The sequence below is a fragment of the Lipotes vexillifer genome, unplaced genomic scaffold (genome assembly GCF_000442215.2).
Source record: "Lipotes vexillifer unplaced genomic scaffold, Lipotes_vexillifer_v1.1 scaffold189, whole genome shotgun sequence".
NCBI lineage: Eukaryota > Metazoa > Chordata > Mammalia > Artiodactyla > Lipotidae > Lipotes > Lipotes vexillifer.
Window position 1 is genome coordinate 964717 of NW_006785816.1, and position 20645 is coordinate 985361.

The 20645-nt window shown below is 46.1% G+C and overlaps 1 protein-coding gene across 1 annotated transcript in view; it reads right to left on the reverse strand.

Annotated features, from left to right (window-relative positions):
* Positions 1-20645, reverse strand: part of GPA33 (glycoprotein A33) — a 46009-nt gene that overhangs the window by 23671 nt on the left and 1693 nt on the right. The window contains exons 2-3 of the mRNA XM_007458093.1: positions 5966-6120; positions 2317-2533 (exon numbers count right to left, since the gene is read on the reverse strand). Of these exons, the coding sequence (XP_007458155.1) occupies positions 2317-2533; positions 5966-6120 (372 nt within the window). The remainder of the gene's footprint in view (positions 1-2316; positions 2534-5965; positions 6121-20645) is intronic.

The window sequence follows — 20645 nt, forward strand, 5'->3', positions numbered from 1 at the left end:
ATTGGTAAGTCCCTGCAGTGCTACTCCTGGAGCGTGATGATGGAAGGGCTTTATAGATGTCCCTGGGTATCTGAGGACCCATCTGATGTCAGACTATGGTGCGTGCCCCTTGCCCAGAGAAGCTGGCTGGAGCAGACTGCGATAGTGGGTTTAGGAGGGTAATGATGGAGGCTGATTCTTGTCATACAGAAGGGACTCAGTCCCAGAGAGCTGCTTGCTGGATCAATGGGAGCCCAGAGTGGACAGCAGAGAGCAGGAGTGAGTTGCCATAAGCAAGGGAGGGTGGAAAAGGGTGGTGGATGTGAGAGTCTGGCCAGTGGGTGCGCACACTACCTGTGTCAGGTGGATCCCTGGGGGGTGCTGAAGAACCCACTAATGCACCCCACAAAAGAGGCAGTAGTGGGATGTCTGCTATGACTGGGGTTAGCCAAGAGAAAATGGTAAGTGGCCTGGCTAGGTGAACGTGGCATTGCCTTTTTCCCTTTAACACTCCCTCCCTTGGCCATGACCTCAGAGGAGCCAGACGTGGGGGTGGGAGGAGGTGGACCAAGGAGAGTAAGAAAACAGGCCCAGCCCTTATTCCACTGCTGGTCCCCAAGATTTAGGGGGTCAGCACAAAGTTAAGGAAAGGTGTGAAGCTTATTGGATGTTAAATTAAAATACTGACTTGGACTGAACTGGGTTTTTTTTCACCTAGCAAATTAACAAAATTTACAAAACTTAAAAAGATTGATAATATTCAGTCCTGGTAAGAATATAGGAAAACAGACATGATCACATAATGCTCATGGCAGTAGTAGTTGCTTTGGGGAAAAGTAATTTGCCGGTATGGAGTAATGTTTAATGAAGGCATAGTCCTCAACCTAGAAATTCTACTTTTTTAAATTTGTATTTCCTTGATGCCTAATGATGTTAAGCAACAGAAATCCTTCTTTTAAGAATCATCCAATAGAAACAAATATAACACAGTGAAAGAATACACACACACACACATACACACACACACACACACATATATGAGAGAGAGAGAGAGAGAGAGAGAGAGAGCGAGAGAGAGAGAGAGTCAGTATTGTTGGTATAAAAAAAATGGAAACAGCCTGAGAATGCTCATCAGTATGGGACACTGGAATAATCATAGTACCTCCATGCACGGGAATGTATTCTATTAATAGGTAGATTTGTATGCATTGATCTGGAGAAGTGTGCATGAAACATTAAGAAAAAGTTACAGAATAATCTTTATAATATGATCTCTTTTTTTTTTAAAGAAAAGTAAAGAAACAAAAAGAAAGTGTGTGTGTGTGTGCGTGTGTGTGTGTGTGTATGTTGAAAGGACATGGAGACGAGTGTGGAAGAATACACACAAGTACTAGCCTTGGCCACCTTGTTAGTAGGAGGGTGCAAGGAGGAGATGGTTATTCTTTATTCAGGGCTTTATTGTTTGACTCACTACAATGATTCAAAAACCCAGGCAGCCACCTTATGTAATTAAAAATAAAATCCCACTATGTAGTGTAAAGGGGAAAAAATGAAGGAAACATGATCCATTGCTTTGGTTTAAAGTATTGCTCCCTCCCACGGTGGGGGTCATTTCTTAGAGTGGACACAGGCTGGGTGCTCACTAAAGTTTTTCCAATAACTGTTTGACGTTGAGTCAGGTGTCTACTTTCTCTTGGCCTCATCTGCAAAATGAAGATACTAAGAGTAGGTGATTGTTCAATTATTCCAAAGCTATAAACTCCAATAATAAGCTATTTGTGTAGAAAGAATGTTATCATGGGACGTATTTCAGAAGCAGTAGAACCTGATCGATGGTGTGTTGGAGCCGAGGGGTGGGGAGATGGTGGTGTGAAGGGCTTCTACTGATTAGCTGAATTTAGGGCTGGGAAAGATGCCTGACCTGTAAGAGAGTCATTATTTGGCCCCCAGCATCAAAGCAGGGCAGTGAGAGTCTTTAGAGTAGGATCTAAGATTTCCCCTTTTCTTCTGTTTAGTTAAGTTTGGCATGAGAAAGAGAGGAGCTGGTGTGAGGGAAAAAGTACTGGACAGAGCAGGGACAGAATCTCCAAGGCTGACCCCCAGGGGCCACTCCAAATCAGCCCTGACCTTGGCCCTGGGGAGCTATCTGCCCAGACAGAAGAGTATTTGGTTCCAGGGGTAGGAGGAGCACCCCACCCCCTGAGACAGACGGGACGAGGGGAGGAGTCTTAGCTCCTGGTCAGGCATTGCTCCCTGGCTTTACCTTACCGGCAGGGTACCCCGCTCCTCTCACCGCCCCTCTTCCTACCACCCCAGGAAGGAGAAGGAGACACTCACCCAGCACCAAGAGGCGGACACGTGACTTGGAGACCCCTTCCAGGTCCAACATCAGTGAGACAGAGCACTCGTATGTGCCGTTGTCATCCATGGTCAACCGGTCAATGGTGATGGAGGCATCTGACTGCTGGACGTTGCCTGATACACTGGCGCGGTTCTGATAAAGTTCACCGTAGATGTAGGTTTGGGTCGAAAATGTCCAGATGAGCACCCTTTCCTGTGAGGAAGAAGAAATACCACTTGGTCTTCAGCCTAAGGCCCTGGCATGATGCTCCAGCCTGCCCTGACTACCCTCATCCACCATTCCCAGGCCCAGGTGTACTGACACACCAACCCTGCAGAACAAAGAGCTCTATATATGGTGTCCACTTGTGGATTCCTCTTATGATGTATTTATATGTTTTTAGTGAAAATACTGAAAGCCCAGGGCAGGTAGGCAGTTCATACCAGAGGAGCACGTGTGAGTAAGTGAGGCTTCCACCTCTTGTAACCTCTGGCACCTCTTACCCATTCCATTTTAGTTCACTGTCTGTTCTCAGACATTCAGTCAACCAATATTTATTGAACACCTACTACGTGCAGGCATTGTGCTAGGTAGCCATCCTTGGCTTCCAAGCCCCCTTTATTTATTTGACTCTCGCCTTTGGAATTTGTTTATTCATTGATATACTTATCATTTATCAAACAGAACATAGTACTAGCTAAGATCACTACTTTTGAACCAGACTGCCTCAGTTCAAATCCCAGTTCTGCCACTTACTAGTTCTATGACCTTGAGCAAAATGCTGACCTCTCTATGACTCCATTTCTTCATCTACAAAGTGGAGATAATGATAATAACACTTGTATCATAGGATTTATGTGAGAGTTAAAGTAGACAATATATGCAAAGCAGATGGCATCAAGCCATGGTCATGATGAAGCCACCTCGGGTAAATGAGTAGAGAAATGGCAATTCCCCAAGTTACTTCATTTGGAAAGGTCAGAGAGAGGTCAGAGAGATACGAGCAAAAGCCAAGACGAGGCTACCAGAAAGCCAAGGGAGGGAGATTCCAAGATAGGAAAGTGGCTGATAGTTGGAAAAGCTAGGGAGAAATGAAATAAGATGAGGACTGAATCAGCACACTGAATTTAACAAAAGAGAAGCTGCTGGTGATTTCGGTGGAGCATTAGGGGAGGAAGACAGACCATGCCGGGTAGGGAAGAGAGTGTGGAGACATAGTGTCAGGTCTGACGCCTGGGCATGCTCTTTACGCAAATCAGGAAAAGGTGCTCTAGTTGTTGGACAGACACACCTTTGCCAAGCTAATGGCGGTCAGGTGCCCCGGGCTGGGTACCCAAGTGCATAATCTGCCCAACCACATGCAACAGCCCTGGTAGGGGCAGATAACTCAGGAAGCTTGGCTGAGAAGGGGAGGAGCAACAAGGTGGGAGATGAGGACCTGTCTTGGGCTGTGGACCCGTCTGTGGATGCTGTTCTTTCCCAGCTCAGTTCTTTCCTGACCTACTGGCTCTGCCAAGGACTCTTCACGCCCCAACCCTCCTCCCAATCACAGCGATCCTAAGGCTTCCCCCTCCTGGGATCTCCCCCAAGTCACCCCCCAACCCTTGCTAGGACCTGTCACAATAATCTCCTTGAGGGCATAGGTTAAATCCCTTGCTCTGCACCCTTGCTTGCTCTCAAGGGGATTGCCTCAAATCCTTTAGGAAGTAAGGGATCCATCAGTCAACAAAAGATCTTTAGTATTTATCTCAGCACTCAGAAGCGTGCCTGCCAGAGACCTAACGTCTTGTTTGCTGAATACATGTGACGGTGAAAGAACGTGTCTTCAGTTTCTACAAGCTAAAGGCAGCAGCTGCCCTCTCTAGGTTTCTTCCTGGGGTTCTGGAAACAGATAGGACATGTGCTCTGTCCCACCAGAGTGCCTTGGGCAACAGACAGTAAGGTGCCTTAGGCCAAGATTTGCTCTCCTTTCTCATCGGCCCTGCTGCTCTAGGACTTGGGTGTCCTGGGTTCCCCTTTCTTTTCTGTCAGGGAAAAAGCTAAATGCTTTCACTCTGAGTAGCTGGGGATCTAATGCCAGGCATGTGTGCATTTTAAAAGTAGAACTCACTTTAAAACTTATGAATAGGGACCTCCCTGGCAGTCCAGTGACTAAGACTCCATGCTTCCACTGCATGGGGCATGGGTTCCATCCCACTGGGGGGAGCTAAGATCCCACATGCTGCACACGTGGTCCAAAAACTATAAATATATTATGAATAGATGTTCCTCTTCTTACAGTTAAAGAAATGTGAATTTGATCAATAATGAGATACTTTTTCACTCATCAAATTGGCGAATATCAAATAGTTTGAGACTACTCTGTTAGAGAAATAGGTGCCTACACTGTTGTTGGTGAACATGAAGATTGGTCTGACATCCAATGAAAGCAATTTGACATCATTTATCCAAATTTTAAATTCACATAGCCTTTGACCCAGAAGTTCATTTTTAATAATTTATCTTATATATAAATATATATTTATAAATAATTACAATAATATTTAAAATATACCTAGAGACATATATATAAGGATGTTTATTGCAGCATCATTTGTAGCAGCAAAATATAGGGAACAAATCAAATGTCCACCATTGGTGCGTATAGAGCATTCACAAAATGTGATACTTAATGAAAATATTTAAAAAAGAATGAGATAGATATAAATGTATTGACATATGGAAAGAGTTCCAAGGTATATTAAGAGGAAAAAAAGCCAAGTGGAGGACAGTATGCATGTAGTTTACATAAACATACATATTCATATACATATATGTAAATATATGTCTATGTTTGTGTGTGCATGGTATACATGTGGAGCATCTATAGAAGTCCATCCCCAAATCTGGTAATAGTGGTTGCCTTTGGTGAGGGGAATAGGGGACTGGGATTCTAGGGTCAAAAGTAGATGTATTTTCATGTGTGTGAATACATACATTCACATTTTCTTGAATTGGCATAAAGAATCATTGGAAGGATACACAAGAAGCTAAATCTTAGCCAAAAGTGATATTCACAATACTGAATGATTGTAGCAGAGATACCAATCAATCAGAATAAATGCTGGCCCCAAAGAACCAGTACCAGTGAAAATTAGCCTTGCTGGGGTTGACAGAGAGATAGAAGGATTAGGGTGTGGAAACTGGGTAGATAAGACAAGAGAGAGGCAGGGATAGGAATGAGACTTCTCCATGTACACTTTCAGGATGTTTTAATTTTTGAGCCATGGGATTACTATCTATTCCAAAATGGAAAATAAAATCTTCCCATAGTCCCCAAAAGAACCCAAACAGGAAAAAACCATAATTAAAATGTGGCCTCAAGGGAGAGCACTATGCTAATCAAAAGGAATGATACAGTTTAGGTCATTTGAGACTGACCAACAGAAAGATGTTTTGGGGAAGGTGACTCTTTCACACTAGAGGTGGCATAATATGGCCCTCCCTGGGTCCAACATTCACTGCTCCCTCCCCACCCATCCCAGCCTGGGCGCTAACTAAGTTTATTCTGCCTAACATTTATTGAATGGCTTTGTAGTGCTTAGCCTCCAAGAGGTCATGGTCAGGTGGTACTCATGACGCTCCCAACTTTTCAAAGATCCTTACCGTATGACTCCTTAGAAGCTTGTCCCATTGGATAAATCCTTCTCGGTTGAGGGAGGAAGTTTGGTAGGTGCATGGAAGGGTAACACTCTTTACCCTAGCAGCGCGAAGAACATCCTTTGGGGTTTCCACAGAGATGGTGTGGACAGTCACCCAGACTGGAAAGAAAGTGGGAAGTAACTGACATGGGCCTTCATACTCATTCTCCACCGGACCTCCGAGGGAATGGCCAGTGACGCTCTTTCAGCCACAGCTAGACACCCTACAGCCGAGATCTCGGCCATGGCACACCAGCTGTTCTCCTTCAGGCCTGGGGTGAAGACAAACACGTGTACCTTGGTTCACCCTGTCCCCATCCCACGGCATCTCAACAAAGTTAATTGCGTCGTGTGATGGGTAAAAGCCTGGCTCTGTGCCTCAGCCCCACCTCCTCCACACTGTGTAAACTTTTGTCAGCCTCAGTTCTCATCCATAAAAAGGGATACTAGTATTCTCAGAGCTCTTGGGAGAATTCAACAAGATAATATGTATAAATGCTTTGCTTAATGCCTGGCACACAGAACGCTCTCAATAAATATTTCCCACCGTCTTTTTTGCTGTGATGATGATGATGATTTATTCATTTATTTAGCAAATATTTATGGAGTGCTTAAATATGGTAAGAAAGTTGATGAATAAGATTAAGTCAGGTAAAGAGAGAGAGGTTTCTCCCAGGGGAATTTATTCTGTATAAGTTTATCAGAAAGAAAAGACGAGAAAAAGAGTGTGGCCACATCAGTATCTCTCATCACATACATTCTTCTTGCCATGTGACTTTGACTGTCCTCCATCAAGAGGTAGGGTCTACGTCCCCACCCCTTGAATCTGGGTGGACCTGTGACTACAGTGTGAGTGAAGCCCATTTGGCAGAAGCTCTAGTAAATGGATTTCCTTCCTATACAGTCTGGATACCCTTTAAACTGCTGATTTTTATGCTGTTTCCCAGGGTGGGCAATTTCGTGCTCAGGCCCATCAGCAATATCCCTCCTTACTGCAGGTTGCTGTGTTGGGGATTGGGTTCCCACGGATACAACATCTCTGTCTTTCCTACCCATTTCTATGTGGTCCTTCTATGTGCGGTAGCTGTTTAATCAGCCCTCAGGAGGAATTGCTCTATATGTAGGTGTAGATTTGGTGTGTCTGTGGGAGGAGGTGAGCTCAGGGTCTTCCTATGCAGCCATCTTGGGCCACTCCTGTACCAGTCCATATTTAATACACAACTTCTCTATGGCCATTTCAGGAAGTAACATAGCATTGAGTTTAAATGCACAGGCTCCAGAGCTGGAATGCGTCCACTGGAATTCCAGTTCCTTTATCTACTAAATGTATAACCTTGAGCAGTTTACGTAAGCTCTCTGTGCCAGGGTCCTCACTTGAAAAATGGGTTGTTTGAAGATTAAATAACGTGAAATGTGTACCTTGTTTAGAACGATTCCTGACCCATAATCAGTGCTCAACATATGACAGTTACATTATGTATATGTGTGTTCAATATATTCTCTCTCTATATATTCATATCGAATAACTTCCACTTCTCATCCCATAGTCTTTTGTTGAGGCACAACCTTAGTTAGAACTACTAGTTAGAACCTTATGGTGAACTACCATAAAGGAATAATAATTACTAATGATTATAACTAAAGAATAGATCAATTTTAGAGACCACTACAAAAGCGAGTAAAAGTCATTTTATGTTAATTTGTGAGGGAAGAGATTGAAATGAACGGATGAGAAAGAACTCATACAGAAAAGGAAAAAATCGTGAACAAGAATAGAGCAGTATTTAAATGCTATTTGTAAACCTGAGAAGGATCTTTAAAGGCTGATCTGGTGCCCTGAGACACACTTACATTTTCCATAATCCTAGATGAGAATTTATCCTATGTTTAAGAGCTTCACGCCAACAGCCATCACTGGAAATCCTCCACAGCTAATCAAATCCTTCTCACTGATTCAGTTAGTATCCTCTTTTTCTGACATCACTGGCAGCAAAGACATCTGGCTTAACTTCTCAATAATTTCCCATGATGAACTCAGAGGATTCTGACGTTTGCAATCACCAACTTTCTCACCCGCAGTTCTGTAATAAACTGTAATAAACCCAGTTCCTTTCACCTCTTTCTATAGGCTTATTGTTTATTAGCTCTGTGGCCCTCGTTTTTCCGTTCTGTGGAATCTGCATCCTACTCAGTGGATGAGACAAAAGTACCAGGTGGGACATCTAATCCACCATCAGAAAACTAGGAAGTGCAGAAGTTTGCTTCTAGAGCCTTCCAACAACCTCCCTTTCTACTCGTTTGTACAGATCTACATTGGGTATCTTCTTTTCAGTTGCCAAAACCCACCCTCTCCCCAGTAGTTGCTGCCGACAGCTGTGTCCCTCGTGCTCCAGAGGTATTCTTTCTTTCCCACTCCCTCCCCACTCTCCTTCTTGTCTCAAGGCTGAGTTCTTCTGATATTCACAAAGACCATCCATCTGATAAGCTAATTCACTATAAGGTGTTAAAAACAAATAGTTCAGTGATGTGTTAACCTTCCCAAGGGTATACAAATTGGAGGAGCAGGTGATTTCACCTGCAAGGAAGGAATCAAAATCTCACAGCACAATAGGGGTTTGCTGAGGAAGAAATTTTAAGCACATACATTGTCCTAGAGAAAATGCCCAAAGGCTCTCAAGCAGAGTAGATGACTCTGTCCTTTGCACCATGGGTACCACCCACGAGTACCTTCATCCTAGCACTCTCTCATGAGAGTTTACTACATATGGCAGAGTGGCCAAGAGCACAAACTGCTGGAGCCAAACTGCCCAGGCTGTCATCCTCGTTCTTAGTTTTCCTAGCTGTGTAACCTTGCACAACTTAATTAACCTCTCTGTGCCTCAGTTTCCTCGACTATAAAATGAGGATAATAATATTATCTAACTCAAGGTTGTTGTGAGGGTTGGATGACAACATGTTTAGCACGCACAACCATCATCCTGGCACATAAGCAAGAACTATGCCAGCATTCTACATTGTCACATCCGTCTCCTCTGCTACACTGTTTTTCCTTCCTTTTCATATCCTCAGGGCTCAAAAAACTGCCTAACACTTAGGAGATGCTCAAATAAGTGCTCTTGGACAGCAAACTGAATGAGTTCTAGAGAACTTAAGTTTAAAAGATGGGTAGGATTTGCAAGCAGAGAAACTTGAAGAACTTACCTTACACATTGCTAGAAAATGTCAAAAAAAAAAAAAAAACAAATTAAATAAAGAACAAAAGGAGTCCAGGGAGGGGATGCCAATTCTGCAAGTGGCCCCAGATGGAAATGGGAAAGGTCATTTAACCTCCCTAAGTGGGCGGGGTGTGAAGAGACCGCTTGAAGCCTCCAGGATTGCTTGTAAATAATTAAGGCTTGTTAAGAAGATAATGAAGTGTCTCTTGAGAGCTAACCAGAAAGCAATACATCCAAGGAGAACAATAAAATGCTCGATGGACTGACGGCTTTAGGCGTACACAGCACATTATGGGAACCCTTGGGAAACTGGCAGGGATGCCTCCACCTAGCAAAAACCATTTGCTTGGATGCCTCCACTTAGCAAAATCCATTTGCTTGGAGAAACCACATTCTTAGGTCAGAAGGGGCCCATCGCACCCCAGGACTAGATACATGCTCTGACATTGAGAAAGCACTGGTCTCTAGGGAAAGGGGTGCAGCTCACACACGCACGTGCATGTTGGTTTGTCCTGCCCCCCACAAGGTGGGAATGACTCCTGGAGGCTCTCAGACTGGCAGATGGGGGAGGAGGGATGGAGAGGTGGGGAAGGGGGTTAGAACTCCATGGATGTTTGAGGAACTCTTTGTTCAACATGGATCTTTAGGAATCTATGAATTCCGGTCAACTTAATGAATTTTTCCTAAGGCCCTAGTTTAGTGCAAGGCCCTGGGAAAATGACCAGAGGCATCTTCATGCCGCATCTCCTCCAGGAATCCACCTGGACCATCCCAGCCCTTACTGGCTTCGCTGAAGCGCTTCAGGGAGCATGCACCCCACGCACACGTCATTCTCATGTCAGTGTGGGTCTCTGTGTGCGGGCCGTCTCTCCTCATCATATGGCAGCTCCTTCCAGCAGGGGCCGTGTCTCAGACTCCCCTTGTACCCATCGCTTGCTAGTTCCCACCTCAAGGTATGTACACAGAGCTGGGTGCTAATAAGACTTTACTGATTGAGTGGTTCATGACACAGTCCCTGCCTAGGAAGCAGTTAGCCAGCATCACTGTCAGCCAGCATCCTAATAGAGCCTAATTAAGTGTTAAGTGCAAATGATAAGGAGTGAAGTGTAGGGGTTGCCGGGGGTGGGGGGGGGAGGGACCTGGAAGACGGATATGAATGGAAACTTATTGAGGAGATGGGACTTGAAACAGCCCCCAAGGGATTCAATTCACTATGTTGAACTTGTGCATAGAAGAGAGTAAAGCAGGATGCAAAACTGTACACGCAACAGTATCCTATTTCCACATAGTCACAGAGGGGAAGCAAATTCTTAGAAGAAAATATACCAGATACAGAATTAATACCAGTTATCTCTGGATTCTGGGATGATGGGTTTCTTCTTTGTGTATTTTTATTTTCCAAATGTTCTGCAGCAGACGTGCGGTACTCTTGTAACCATAAAGCCGTGTTACAGTTTTATATGTCAAGCAGGAAGTAAAGTAGAAAGGCGAGGGCAGCCTATTTTGTCAAGGAGCTCACGTAACACACGAGACGGGAAAGCTGGAGCCAGAGGGCCGTGAAGGTCTTGAGAAGGTTTCTTTCGTCCCCTCTGGGATGGAAGATGGAGAGACTTAAGCAGGCTCCTAGGTTATAGGGATGGAACTCCCAGAAAGGAAGAGACTGAAAATAGAGGAGAAGCCAGATGGAGCAAGAACCCCGGTTGGGTGGGGGAGGGCATAGGTGGAGGACTAGCCTTGCCCACAGCAAGAGTCACCTGTTCCCATGTGTACAGAGATAGAGAAGTCGGTGGGCAGGTGTGGAGCAGTGAGCTCTGACGGGGGGGCCCTGTCCTCCACATTTTATGCCTCTCTCCCAGGGAACTTTGTGACAGTCCTAAGTGGGAGCGTCTGTCTGTCACCATGTTCTGCCCATGCCAGGTGTTTATGGCATCCCTGACTCACCAGGGCAGAGAACGAGGAAGCAGCCCAAAGGTCCCTTGGTGGCAGGGGAGGAAGGTACCTCAGGAAGGAGGTGGTGTTAAGTGTTAAGTGCAAATGATAAGGAGTCGGTGCCCTGGGCAGAGAGGGCTGCTCCAGGGACAGAATGATCTAGGAGCAGAGACAAGCCCAGCAGGCAGGGAGGACATGGACACAAAACCTGAGTGCTGGGCTTCCCTGGTGGCGCAGTGGTTGAGAGTCCGCCTGCCGATGCAGGGGATGCGGGTTCGTGCCCCGGTCCGGGAGGATCCCACATGCCGCGGAGCGGCTGGGCGCGTGAGCCATGGAAGCTGAGCCTGCGTGTCCGGCGCCTGTGCTCCGCAATGGGAGAGGCCACAACGGTGAGGGGCGTGCGTACCGCAAAAAAAAAAAAAGAAAGAAAGAAAACAAACCTGAGTGCTACCAAGGTGGGGTAGTTTGAGGAGCAACTAAACTTTACCTCCAAGTCAAATATGTCCTCCACTGGCTGTCTCAATACTGAAATGCCCACTGCTGAGTGAAGGCGCTGAAGCCCCTGCTAAAACACAAGTGCCCTCTGGGAGGGAGGGAAGACACGGTGAAGTGACTCTCTTCCTTTGACACTCAGGGCAAATCCATTTCCTTAATTAGCCCCTCTCATCCATCCATCCCTAGAAACAATGGGTAATGCTGATAGAAACAAATGCAATTAGGAAATTGAGGCTTGGAGAGAAGCGGGACAGAGTAAGAAGGAAGGGAAGAGAGACATGATAAGAGATGCTGAGAGTAAACCAGCTTTGCTTCCTGGTGAGGATCAAAAGGGTAGGTACTCAATTCATTAACACCCACCCAGCAAATGGCTGTTCCAGGGACTCTGACAGACTCGGGGGACAAAATGGCAAGCAGAGACAGACACAGTTCCTGCGTTCATGGTGTCTGATCCTCTGCGTGAGTCAAATGATAATAAATACATAATCACAGAGGCAAATGTAAAACCACCATGGTAACAAGTGGTATACATTCAATGACAGGATATAACAGAGGATTTGGGCATGAGGAGAGGTTGTCCTTAGGAAGGGCCTTTTGAGTTGACATTGGAGAATGAACAGGAGGGAACCACAAGAAAATGGGGGTTGTGACCGTCTAGAGGGGTGGGATAGGGAGGGTGGGAGGGAGGGAGATGCAGGGAGATGCAGGAGGGAAGAGATATGGGAACATGCGTATATGTATAACTGATTCACGTTGTTATAAAGCAGAAACTAACACACTATTGTAAAGCAATTATACTCCAATAAAGATGTTAAAAAAGAAAATGGGGGAAGAGGTGAGTGGGGGAGAGAAGTGCACTGTGCAGAGGTCAGGGCACAGGAGAAGGTGGGCCACGTTCCAGAAACTAAAACAAGCCAAGTGTGTAGAGATGGAACCAAAGGGGTGGTATGGGGGGTTGTGATTCCCCCTGTGTGATATCCTTTAGCCTCCCATGATGACTCCAAATAAACACAGAGGCCAAGTACAAACATCATACTTGTGCCATCAGGGAAGTTTAGGACAAACTTCACTATCTGCCAAACTTCACCCTTCAAGATTCTCCTACAAAGCAATTCCGAAGTTATACCACTCCCAGTGCAGCCAGAAATATGGGATGGGCCCAAGTCTGAGAGGCCATGACAGCAATTTGCGTCTTTTTTTTTTTTTTTTTTGCTATCTATAATCTATGATTTATTTCAAGCAGTTCTTTTGAGTATGAGGGTTCTTTTTTTTTGGACTTTCTATAAGGGATACACTTTATTTTTTAACATCTTTATTGGAGTATAATTGCCTTACAATGGTGTTTTAGTTCCTGCTTTATAACGAAGTGAATGAGCTATACATATACAGAGAGTTCTTGCATCAAATGAGTGAACACTCAAAGGAGGGAGAGACAAAAGGTACTTGTCAGTTAGAAAATCACTGATGTCTATCTTTCCATAATTAAATTAGGAGAAAAATGAAGAACCCACTGGTAGCAGGAAGAAGCAAGAGTCCTCTAGAGTCTGGCATTTGGTGAGCTAGATATTCAGTTGCTGTGGATTTCCAGTTTTTCCCCAGGCAGAACATACGGCAGAGACTTGGGAACGCAGGTACCCGAAGCCAGATTAGGCTTACGTTCCATAACTACGTTGCTTGCAGGGCTATTGTTACTATACTAGATGGCTGTGCCCCAGAGAAATGGGGTGCTGGTCTGTTTCCACAAATCTTTATCCCAGTCTTCATCGCAAGGAGGGCACTGCCAAGTGCTCTCAGCCAGTCTCTTGTCTAAGTTTCCCGGGTTGGTTGACAACATCCTGCTCAATACAACTTTTGTCGTCACAATTTGAGTATGATGATTGTTTTTAGCCCAAGGAATATGGTGAAAGGGACAAGTAGCCAATTTGCAACATCAGCACAATTTGTCAGTTTCTCCCAATTTGGAAATGAAGGAGGCGAATCCAAGGGCACGCTCCAAACACGGATCCCTCCCCAGTGGCTTTCGCCCCACAGCCGTGTCCCAGCAATGCTCACTTCCCGTCCCTGACGTTGGGGGCAGGGTCCGCACTTCCTGTGCCCGGCAGTCTCGGTTCTGGTCAGAGCGTGGGGCTGGGGGCTCAGCTGTGGGCATCGTGGTCGCCACCCTCTACGGGCCCCCTTCTCCAGCCCTTCCCACTCCTCAGTGCCCCCCTCCGCGGGCCCATCCTCTTTTAGTCCATCCTCCTCTGGCCCCCAGAAGGCTAGTGGCCTTGCGGGAGTGAGACCTGGGCTGCCTTCCCTGGGCTTTTTGGAGGCCGTTTTAGAAAAGAGAACCAGGGCTTAGAAATGGGCACTGGGGGAGGCAGTGGGGCTGGTTAGAGGTCAGGTGTTGGTTGGAAAGAAGCCTTATTTGGGGAAGTTGTCCAGATAGAAAGTTAACTTAGATTTGGAGGGGAGAGAAAGGAAAATTATAAAGCAGATAACTGGGCAGAACAGCCCCCAAAGACCAATCACCAAAGACAAGAATCTAGTTGTTTATGTTTAGCACACGTTGTTGAGTCTCACAATTCAAAGGTCAATAGTAGTATCTGAGAATGCTTGGTAAGATGGATGCCCTAGTTGGATTAAAGGGAGTTTTAGATTTGAGGAGAGAACTCAATGAAAAGAGTTGGAGAGGAAAAGAGGACCGGAGAGTTACATATATTGTGAGCCCTTGTTCTGGAAACTATGATACCAAGGGGAAAAAAAAAAAAAAAAGCATAAGCAATAGTTCTTATCCCCAAGCTGCTTAGGAAAACAAGTCCCACAGTGGGTGAAAGGTTAAATGGCAGTATAACAGAGGGTCAAAAAAGTGGTTGAGACCTCAAATTCAAATCAGGAAGAAATCATTGGGGCCCAAAGTTACCTAGGAAGGCTTTATGGAGAGAAAGGACTTGTGATTTTTTAAGGTTCGACAGAAAGGAAGGTGTTGACACGACAGGTAGGTCTGATGATGATATTTTTCCAGACCAAGAAGTTCAGGATGTGATATGACAAACATTTTTGTAATGTTCAAGGTGTAAAGGTATAGGAGGCAGTCTAGGTGCTGAAATATTGGGATTTGGGGGAACATTTCAGTGGTTTATAGAGCCTAAACGTGACTTAGGAGAATCTACCCTCGCGATATAAGTCTTATCCTAATAGTAATGGGAAATCAATGATGAGCCTTAAGCAGGGCTAGTGACATGGTCATAATTTCATTTGAAAAGATCAGTTTGGCTTCAGGGTGGACAGCAGATAGGAGAAGGGATAAAACAGGCTCCCAAAGCCAGTTGGAGGCTATGGAAGTAGCTTGGGAGAGGCAGCTTACATCGGTGAGGTGGCAGAGGAAACAGAGGATGAACAGACTCAAGAGATGTTGGACGGCTAAAATCATCAGGACATGGTGATGACTTGAATTTGTAGCTGAAGGAGAAGGAGCTGTTAAGGGTGATATGGTGGCATCAAAATATGGTCCCCAAATACTTTGAAATTCCTCTGGTTACCAGGGGGTAAGGGTGGGGGGAGGGATAAATTGGAAGATGGGGATTGACATATACACACTACTATGTATAAAATGGATAATAAGGACCTACTGTATAGCACAGGGAACTCTACTCAATACTCTGTAATGGCCTATATGGGAAAAGAACCTAAAAAAGAGTGGATATATGTATAACAGATTCACTTTGCTGTACAGCTGAAACTAACACAACATTGTAAATCAACTATACCCCAATAAAAATTTTAAAATAAATAAATACATTAGTAAATAAATAGGACTCATATCCCCTCCCTTGAGTCTGGGTTCTGTGATTGCTTGATCAATAGAATATGGTGGAAGTATGATAATAGATGCTGGATCAGTATCTGGGTCCAGACTTTAAGATACTGGCAGCTTCCACCTTCTGTCTCTCTAGATGTTTGCTCTTATAATCTAGCCACCATGCTGCGAGGAAGCCCAAACTTCCCTGTGGAGAAGTCCACAAAGAGAGGAACTGGAGTTAGCACCAACTTGCCAGCCAGTGAGCCAGCATTTTGGAAGTGGGTCCTCCAACCCCAGTCAAGCCACTCCAGTTGATACTGCAGGGAACAGGGACAAGCTGTCCCTGCCAAGCCCCATCCAAGTTGCAGATTTGTGAGCAAAATAAATGTTTATTATTGTCTTAAGTTACTAAGTTACCACTAAGTTAAGGGGTAGTTTATTACAGAGGAATAGAAAACTGTAATGGATGACTGTTAGGTTTGTGGCTTTCATTCCTGGATGGATGGGGTGTCATTTATTGATGTAGAGGTCACTGACAAAGGCCCAGAGATGGGGTCAAAGACCATGAGTTTGGTTTTCAGCTTGTGAGTTTGAACTGATTCTGAGATGTCTAAGTCGAGAAGTCATGCAGACTGTTGGATTTATGGTTCTATGGCTCAAGACAGAGGTTGGGTTTGAAGACAGAAATTTGTGGGTCAATTGAAATGGGTGTCAGCTAGAGATGTGGTTGTGGATGTAGAAGGGGGTCTGAGTGCAGGGAGCTCTGACATTTCATGGTGGGCTGAGGAGCATGAAGCTGCAAAGAAGACATGAAAGGGTTGGGCCAGGAATATCGGGGGAGAACCAGGAGAGGGTGAATCATGGGAACTGACAGAATAGAGTGTTTCGGGAAAGAAGGAGGGATTAGCAGGGTGAGGAACTGCCAGGGGTACAAGCACCTGCTGAGCCAGGCGCACTTTCCCCCAGGCTTCCTTTCTGCTGACCAGCATCACAGTAAACAGCGTCGCTGGGTCACCAAGAAGCCCTGGGATGGGACTCCGGAGGGCAAATAGGCCAGATGAGGATCACAGCCATGCCCATGAACCAGCTCTTTCCCGGAGCCTTGTTTCTCAAACTGTAGTCCCTGGAGCAGCGTCACTTGGGAGCTTGTTAGAAATGCATAATCTCGGGACCTACTGAGTCCGTCTGTATTTTGACAAGATCCCCAGATGACTTCTATGCACACGAAAATGTGAGAAGTTAACACACCAATGTAGAGGCTGGGCATTAACTCAGGGAAGCAGTGAGATGGTGCAAAAGTGAGCTGCAAGTCACATGCAGAGTATCAGCCCTAGTCACAGAGATGGCTGTTCATTAAGCCTATTTTTCCTCAAGGTCCAGTAGGCAACTCTGAACCTAGACTTTCACATCAGAGTCACCTGGGTAACTTTTCAGAATCAGAGAGATGCCCAGATTCTGCCCCTCTGTATTCTGATTCAGAAGGTCTGGGGGAAGCTGGGCATTTGTACTTTTACTCCCCAGGTGACTGTGATGGGCAGTCTGGGTTGCCAGCCATGCCCTAAACCATCACTCCTCCCCCTTTGCACACATACCCCTCTTAAGCTGACCATTCATTACGTCCTTCCCACTTCAAGGCTGGAGCTGGAACTGGAGCATTTTAATCCTGATTTCAGCTCTGACAGGAAGACAGTGTGATTTTACAGGTACATGAGCCCTCCTGTGAGCACTGGCTTCTGACTCGTGCTCAGGCACCAGCAGGTCATGCCCAGGCTCCAGGTGGGAGCCAGGTCCTGGGGAATGGTGTGGCAACGGGGCTCACAACCACGCAGCAGATGAAAGGCCAGGCTGCCCATCTTGTAGTGCACTTAACGGCTGATACCACTCTGGCTCTGGCTCTGGCCTGAATACCACCCTCTCGGGGTCAAGATGAACTGGGCACAAGGCCACTCTCTTATCTGATTCTCATCAGATGTACATGTCTGAGGCTGAGCCCTGTAACCCTCACAGCCTGGGCCAGGTCACTGCATGGACTTAGACATGCAAGTGACACTGGGTCACACTCTGACAGGGAAGATACCAGGGAGCTCCCCAAGCCTGTGTGACAAACAGGATCATGGCACTTCAGAGTGGACAAGTCTAAGGAATGTAGGGAAAATTATCCTGCTGGGGATTGTGGCTCTAACAAAGGCCGCAGGGGAGAGATTCTAAAATGGCATGAACAACCTCAAAAGGACAAGAGCTTGGAAACTTAGTTCCCATCAAAACCCCACCATGGATGAAGCAACCATGAGCTTTACTGAAACTTTTTAGATGGGGGAGAAAAAAAAATTTTTTTCTCATCTGGAATATTTTGGGATGATGGATTCTCTTATTTCTCAATGAAAAGCAGTACTTTCCTAAGTTTTTCAAATTGAAGCTTCGAGGTTTCCTCTAGCTGTAGGAAGATGGGGCTTTTTTGTTGTTGTTGTTTGTTTGTGCTTTTTATCAAGTCTTCAAAGATTTTAGTGACTCTGGGCAGAGCTTCTCAGAGACTTTTTCCCCCTGGTGGGATCCTCTTTATGTATCTCTTTTCCTGCACCTGTACCTTCCATCACTTCAAATCTTTCATGGACTCTGGGGGCTGAAAAAATTCCCAGAGTGGAAGAGCCTTGGTTCTGTACACAAGCTGGGGTGTTTTCTCTAGCAGCCTTTGGGAGGGGTGACAGAATCCCTCATCCTCACTGACTCTCATTCTGTTGGCAGATGTCTGCCAGATCAGAGTGATCAGACAATTGATCACCAAAGTCTAGTTACTTTCCTATAATTTACACTTGCCCACACTAATAACAACAACAATAATAATAAATAACTGGCATTTATTGAATGCTTATTATGTGGCAGGCACTGTTCCAGGGTCTTTACGTTGACAAACTCATTTATTATCCGTAATAACTGAATGAGGTACAGTGTGCATTTTTGCACATTATAGGTTACCTTCTCCATGTCACAAATTAGGAAATAGAGATTTATCGAGGTCAACTAATTTGCCCCACGCTAAAGTCAGTTAAGGAAGAGGGCCTGCCCTTCTCAAGTGCCGTCAGAGTGGGAGGGTGTGGGAGCATCTGCCAGGGAGGGAGAGGTATTGTGTCACTGACATTGTTTGGAATTGTCAGGCTGACTTTTATTCCGTTTAAGTACTGTTTTTAAATTCTCAGATGCACCACCTTCTGTTTGTGTCCCCATCATATGACCTTATGTGATTTTATTCTGACTCCCCCAAATTCGATGAGTCCTGGGGTCTATTTTCATCAACTTTGTTATGTTACTCTGCCCAGGACATCAGCAAAATTTAAGTTGTTAACTGGGCAAGTTCAGATGAAGAACGGAAGTAGGGGGAAAGCCAGTACGACTTCTAGAACCCAACTTAAACTCCACCTCCTCCAGGAAGCCCTCCCTAATTTCCCTGCTCTTCCTCTGGCATCCTCTCCCGAGCCATGGTGGGGAGGGCCACCCAGCTGCCTTTACATCTGACCTTCGAAGGCCTTCATTGCTCACTTGTACATAGCAATGACTATTTCACCCCAAACATTTCCACTTGGCAAACACATGCCAGGAGCTAGCCACTAAGCCCAGCTTCCCCGGCCCCACTGCTCCAGCCCCTTCCCCTTAGTGTAAAATATGGAGGCAAAGGTGATGAGCCCGTGGTGCCAGGCAGGGCAGGCTGGGAGGGTGGAGGGAAGGGGGTGGAGGCAGAAGACACACTTTATCAGTGTGACTGAACACAAACCCAAGAGCTGGTTGAGCTGGATGAGTTCACCCAGGGGTCACATGCCTTCTCACAGGAAGAGGTGAAATGTACTGCTCCAGGCAGTTCACAGTTAAGTCCACATTTCAATCTAAGCTGGGTGCACGTTTTGTTTTGTTCTGTTTTGTTTTTTTCCCAAGCCCAAATCCCCTCTTTTGATTCATGCATGGGTTTTGGGTTGCAGCCAGACTACAGCTGCAAGGGTGTGTACTGGGGTAGGGGAGGAGGCGGGGCAGGGGGGGAGACTTCTAGGCCCTATAAAAGAGGATCAGAGGTCACTGACGCAGCCCAGAAAGGGTGGTCATTTCCTTTCAGCCTCCTACCCTCTGGGCCTGAAGCACATCCTTGCAGTCTGAATCTGATGGCTGAGACAGGTCCCTCATGACTGCAATCATTCCAGACCCCTCACTCCTGTGGTGCCTGCACAAACTATGTGCTCAGTAAAGAGCTGTCTGAATGAAGGAATGAAGCAAGTATGCCCTCTAACCTGATGACGAGGGCCCCTCTGCCCCAGTTAGATGGGCATCCTGGCAGGGCCTTTGAGTTTGACCCAACCCTTCCCCAGCACTGGGCTATTCTCCAGCCAAGAGCTCCAAGGTCGTGTTTTGAGAGATGGGGCAGGACGGGGAGCCTGGGGGCTTAGGAGAACCACCCTGGGCTGGCAGGCCAGCTGGCCTGGGGCTTGCCTGTAGGAGCTGAAAAGTGAGCTCTAACTCAAACCCTCCTCCATTCTGATTCCCAGGCCTTGGGGCTCCCAAGTTTCCTGGTAGAACTCTTCACCTCTTCCTGTAACCAAGCAGGATTCCATGGGGACTTCCCAGGACAGATTCCTCTCCCCATGTCCTCTGCCTGTCTCTTGTTTGTAGAAAAGCTTTCATATCCCACACCTCCCCTGAGTCACAGAAGTCTGGATCAAAAATTAATGCAAAAATAGCAGTTGGGCCAGGAGAACTGGTAAGAATTTAAATAGTAAATCAGCCATACTGCAGTCACAGAATGTTTAGTTCCTCCCTGAAGTACCTAGATAGCAGTATCTAATGCACATTTCCTGAGTTGTTTTACAGTTGCTAAAACCCCCAGAAAATGGAAGAAGTTAAGTACTGGATGACCATGAGCATGCAGCTCCCAGACCTATTGGAGCCTGAGGATTGGTGATGTTAACCCCTGTGACACCATCCTGTTACCTCACCATCAACCAATCAGAGAAATGTGCACCAGCTGTTCACATACCCTGTGACTCCCCTCCCTCACCTTGCCTTTAAAAATGCTTCCCTGGGGCTTCCCAGGTGGCGCAGTGGTTGAGAGTCCGCCTGTCGATGCAGGGGACACGGGTTCGTACCCCCGTCCAGGAAGATTCCACATGCCGCGGAGCGGCTGGGCCCGTGAGCCATGGCCGCTGAGCCTGGGTGTCCGGAGCCTGTGCTCCGCAACGAGAGAGGCC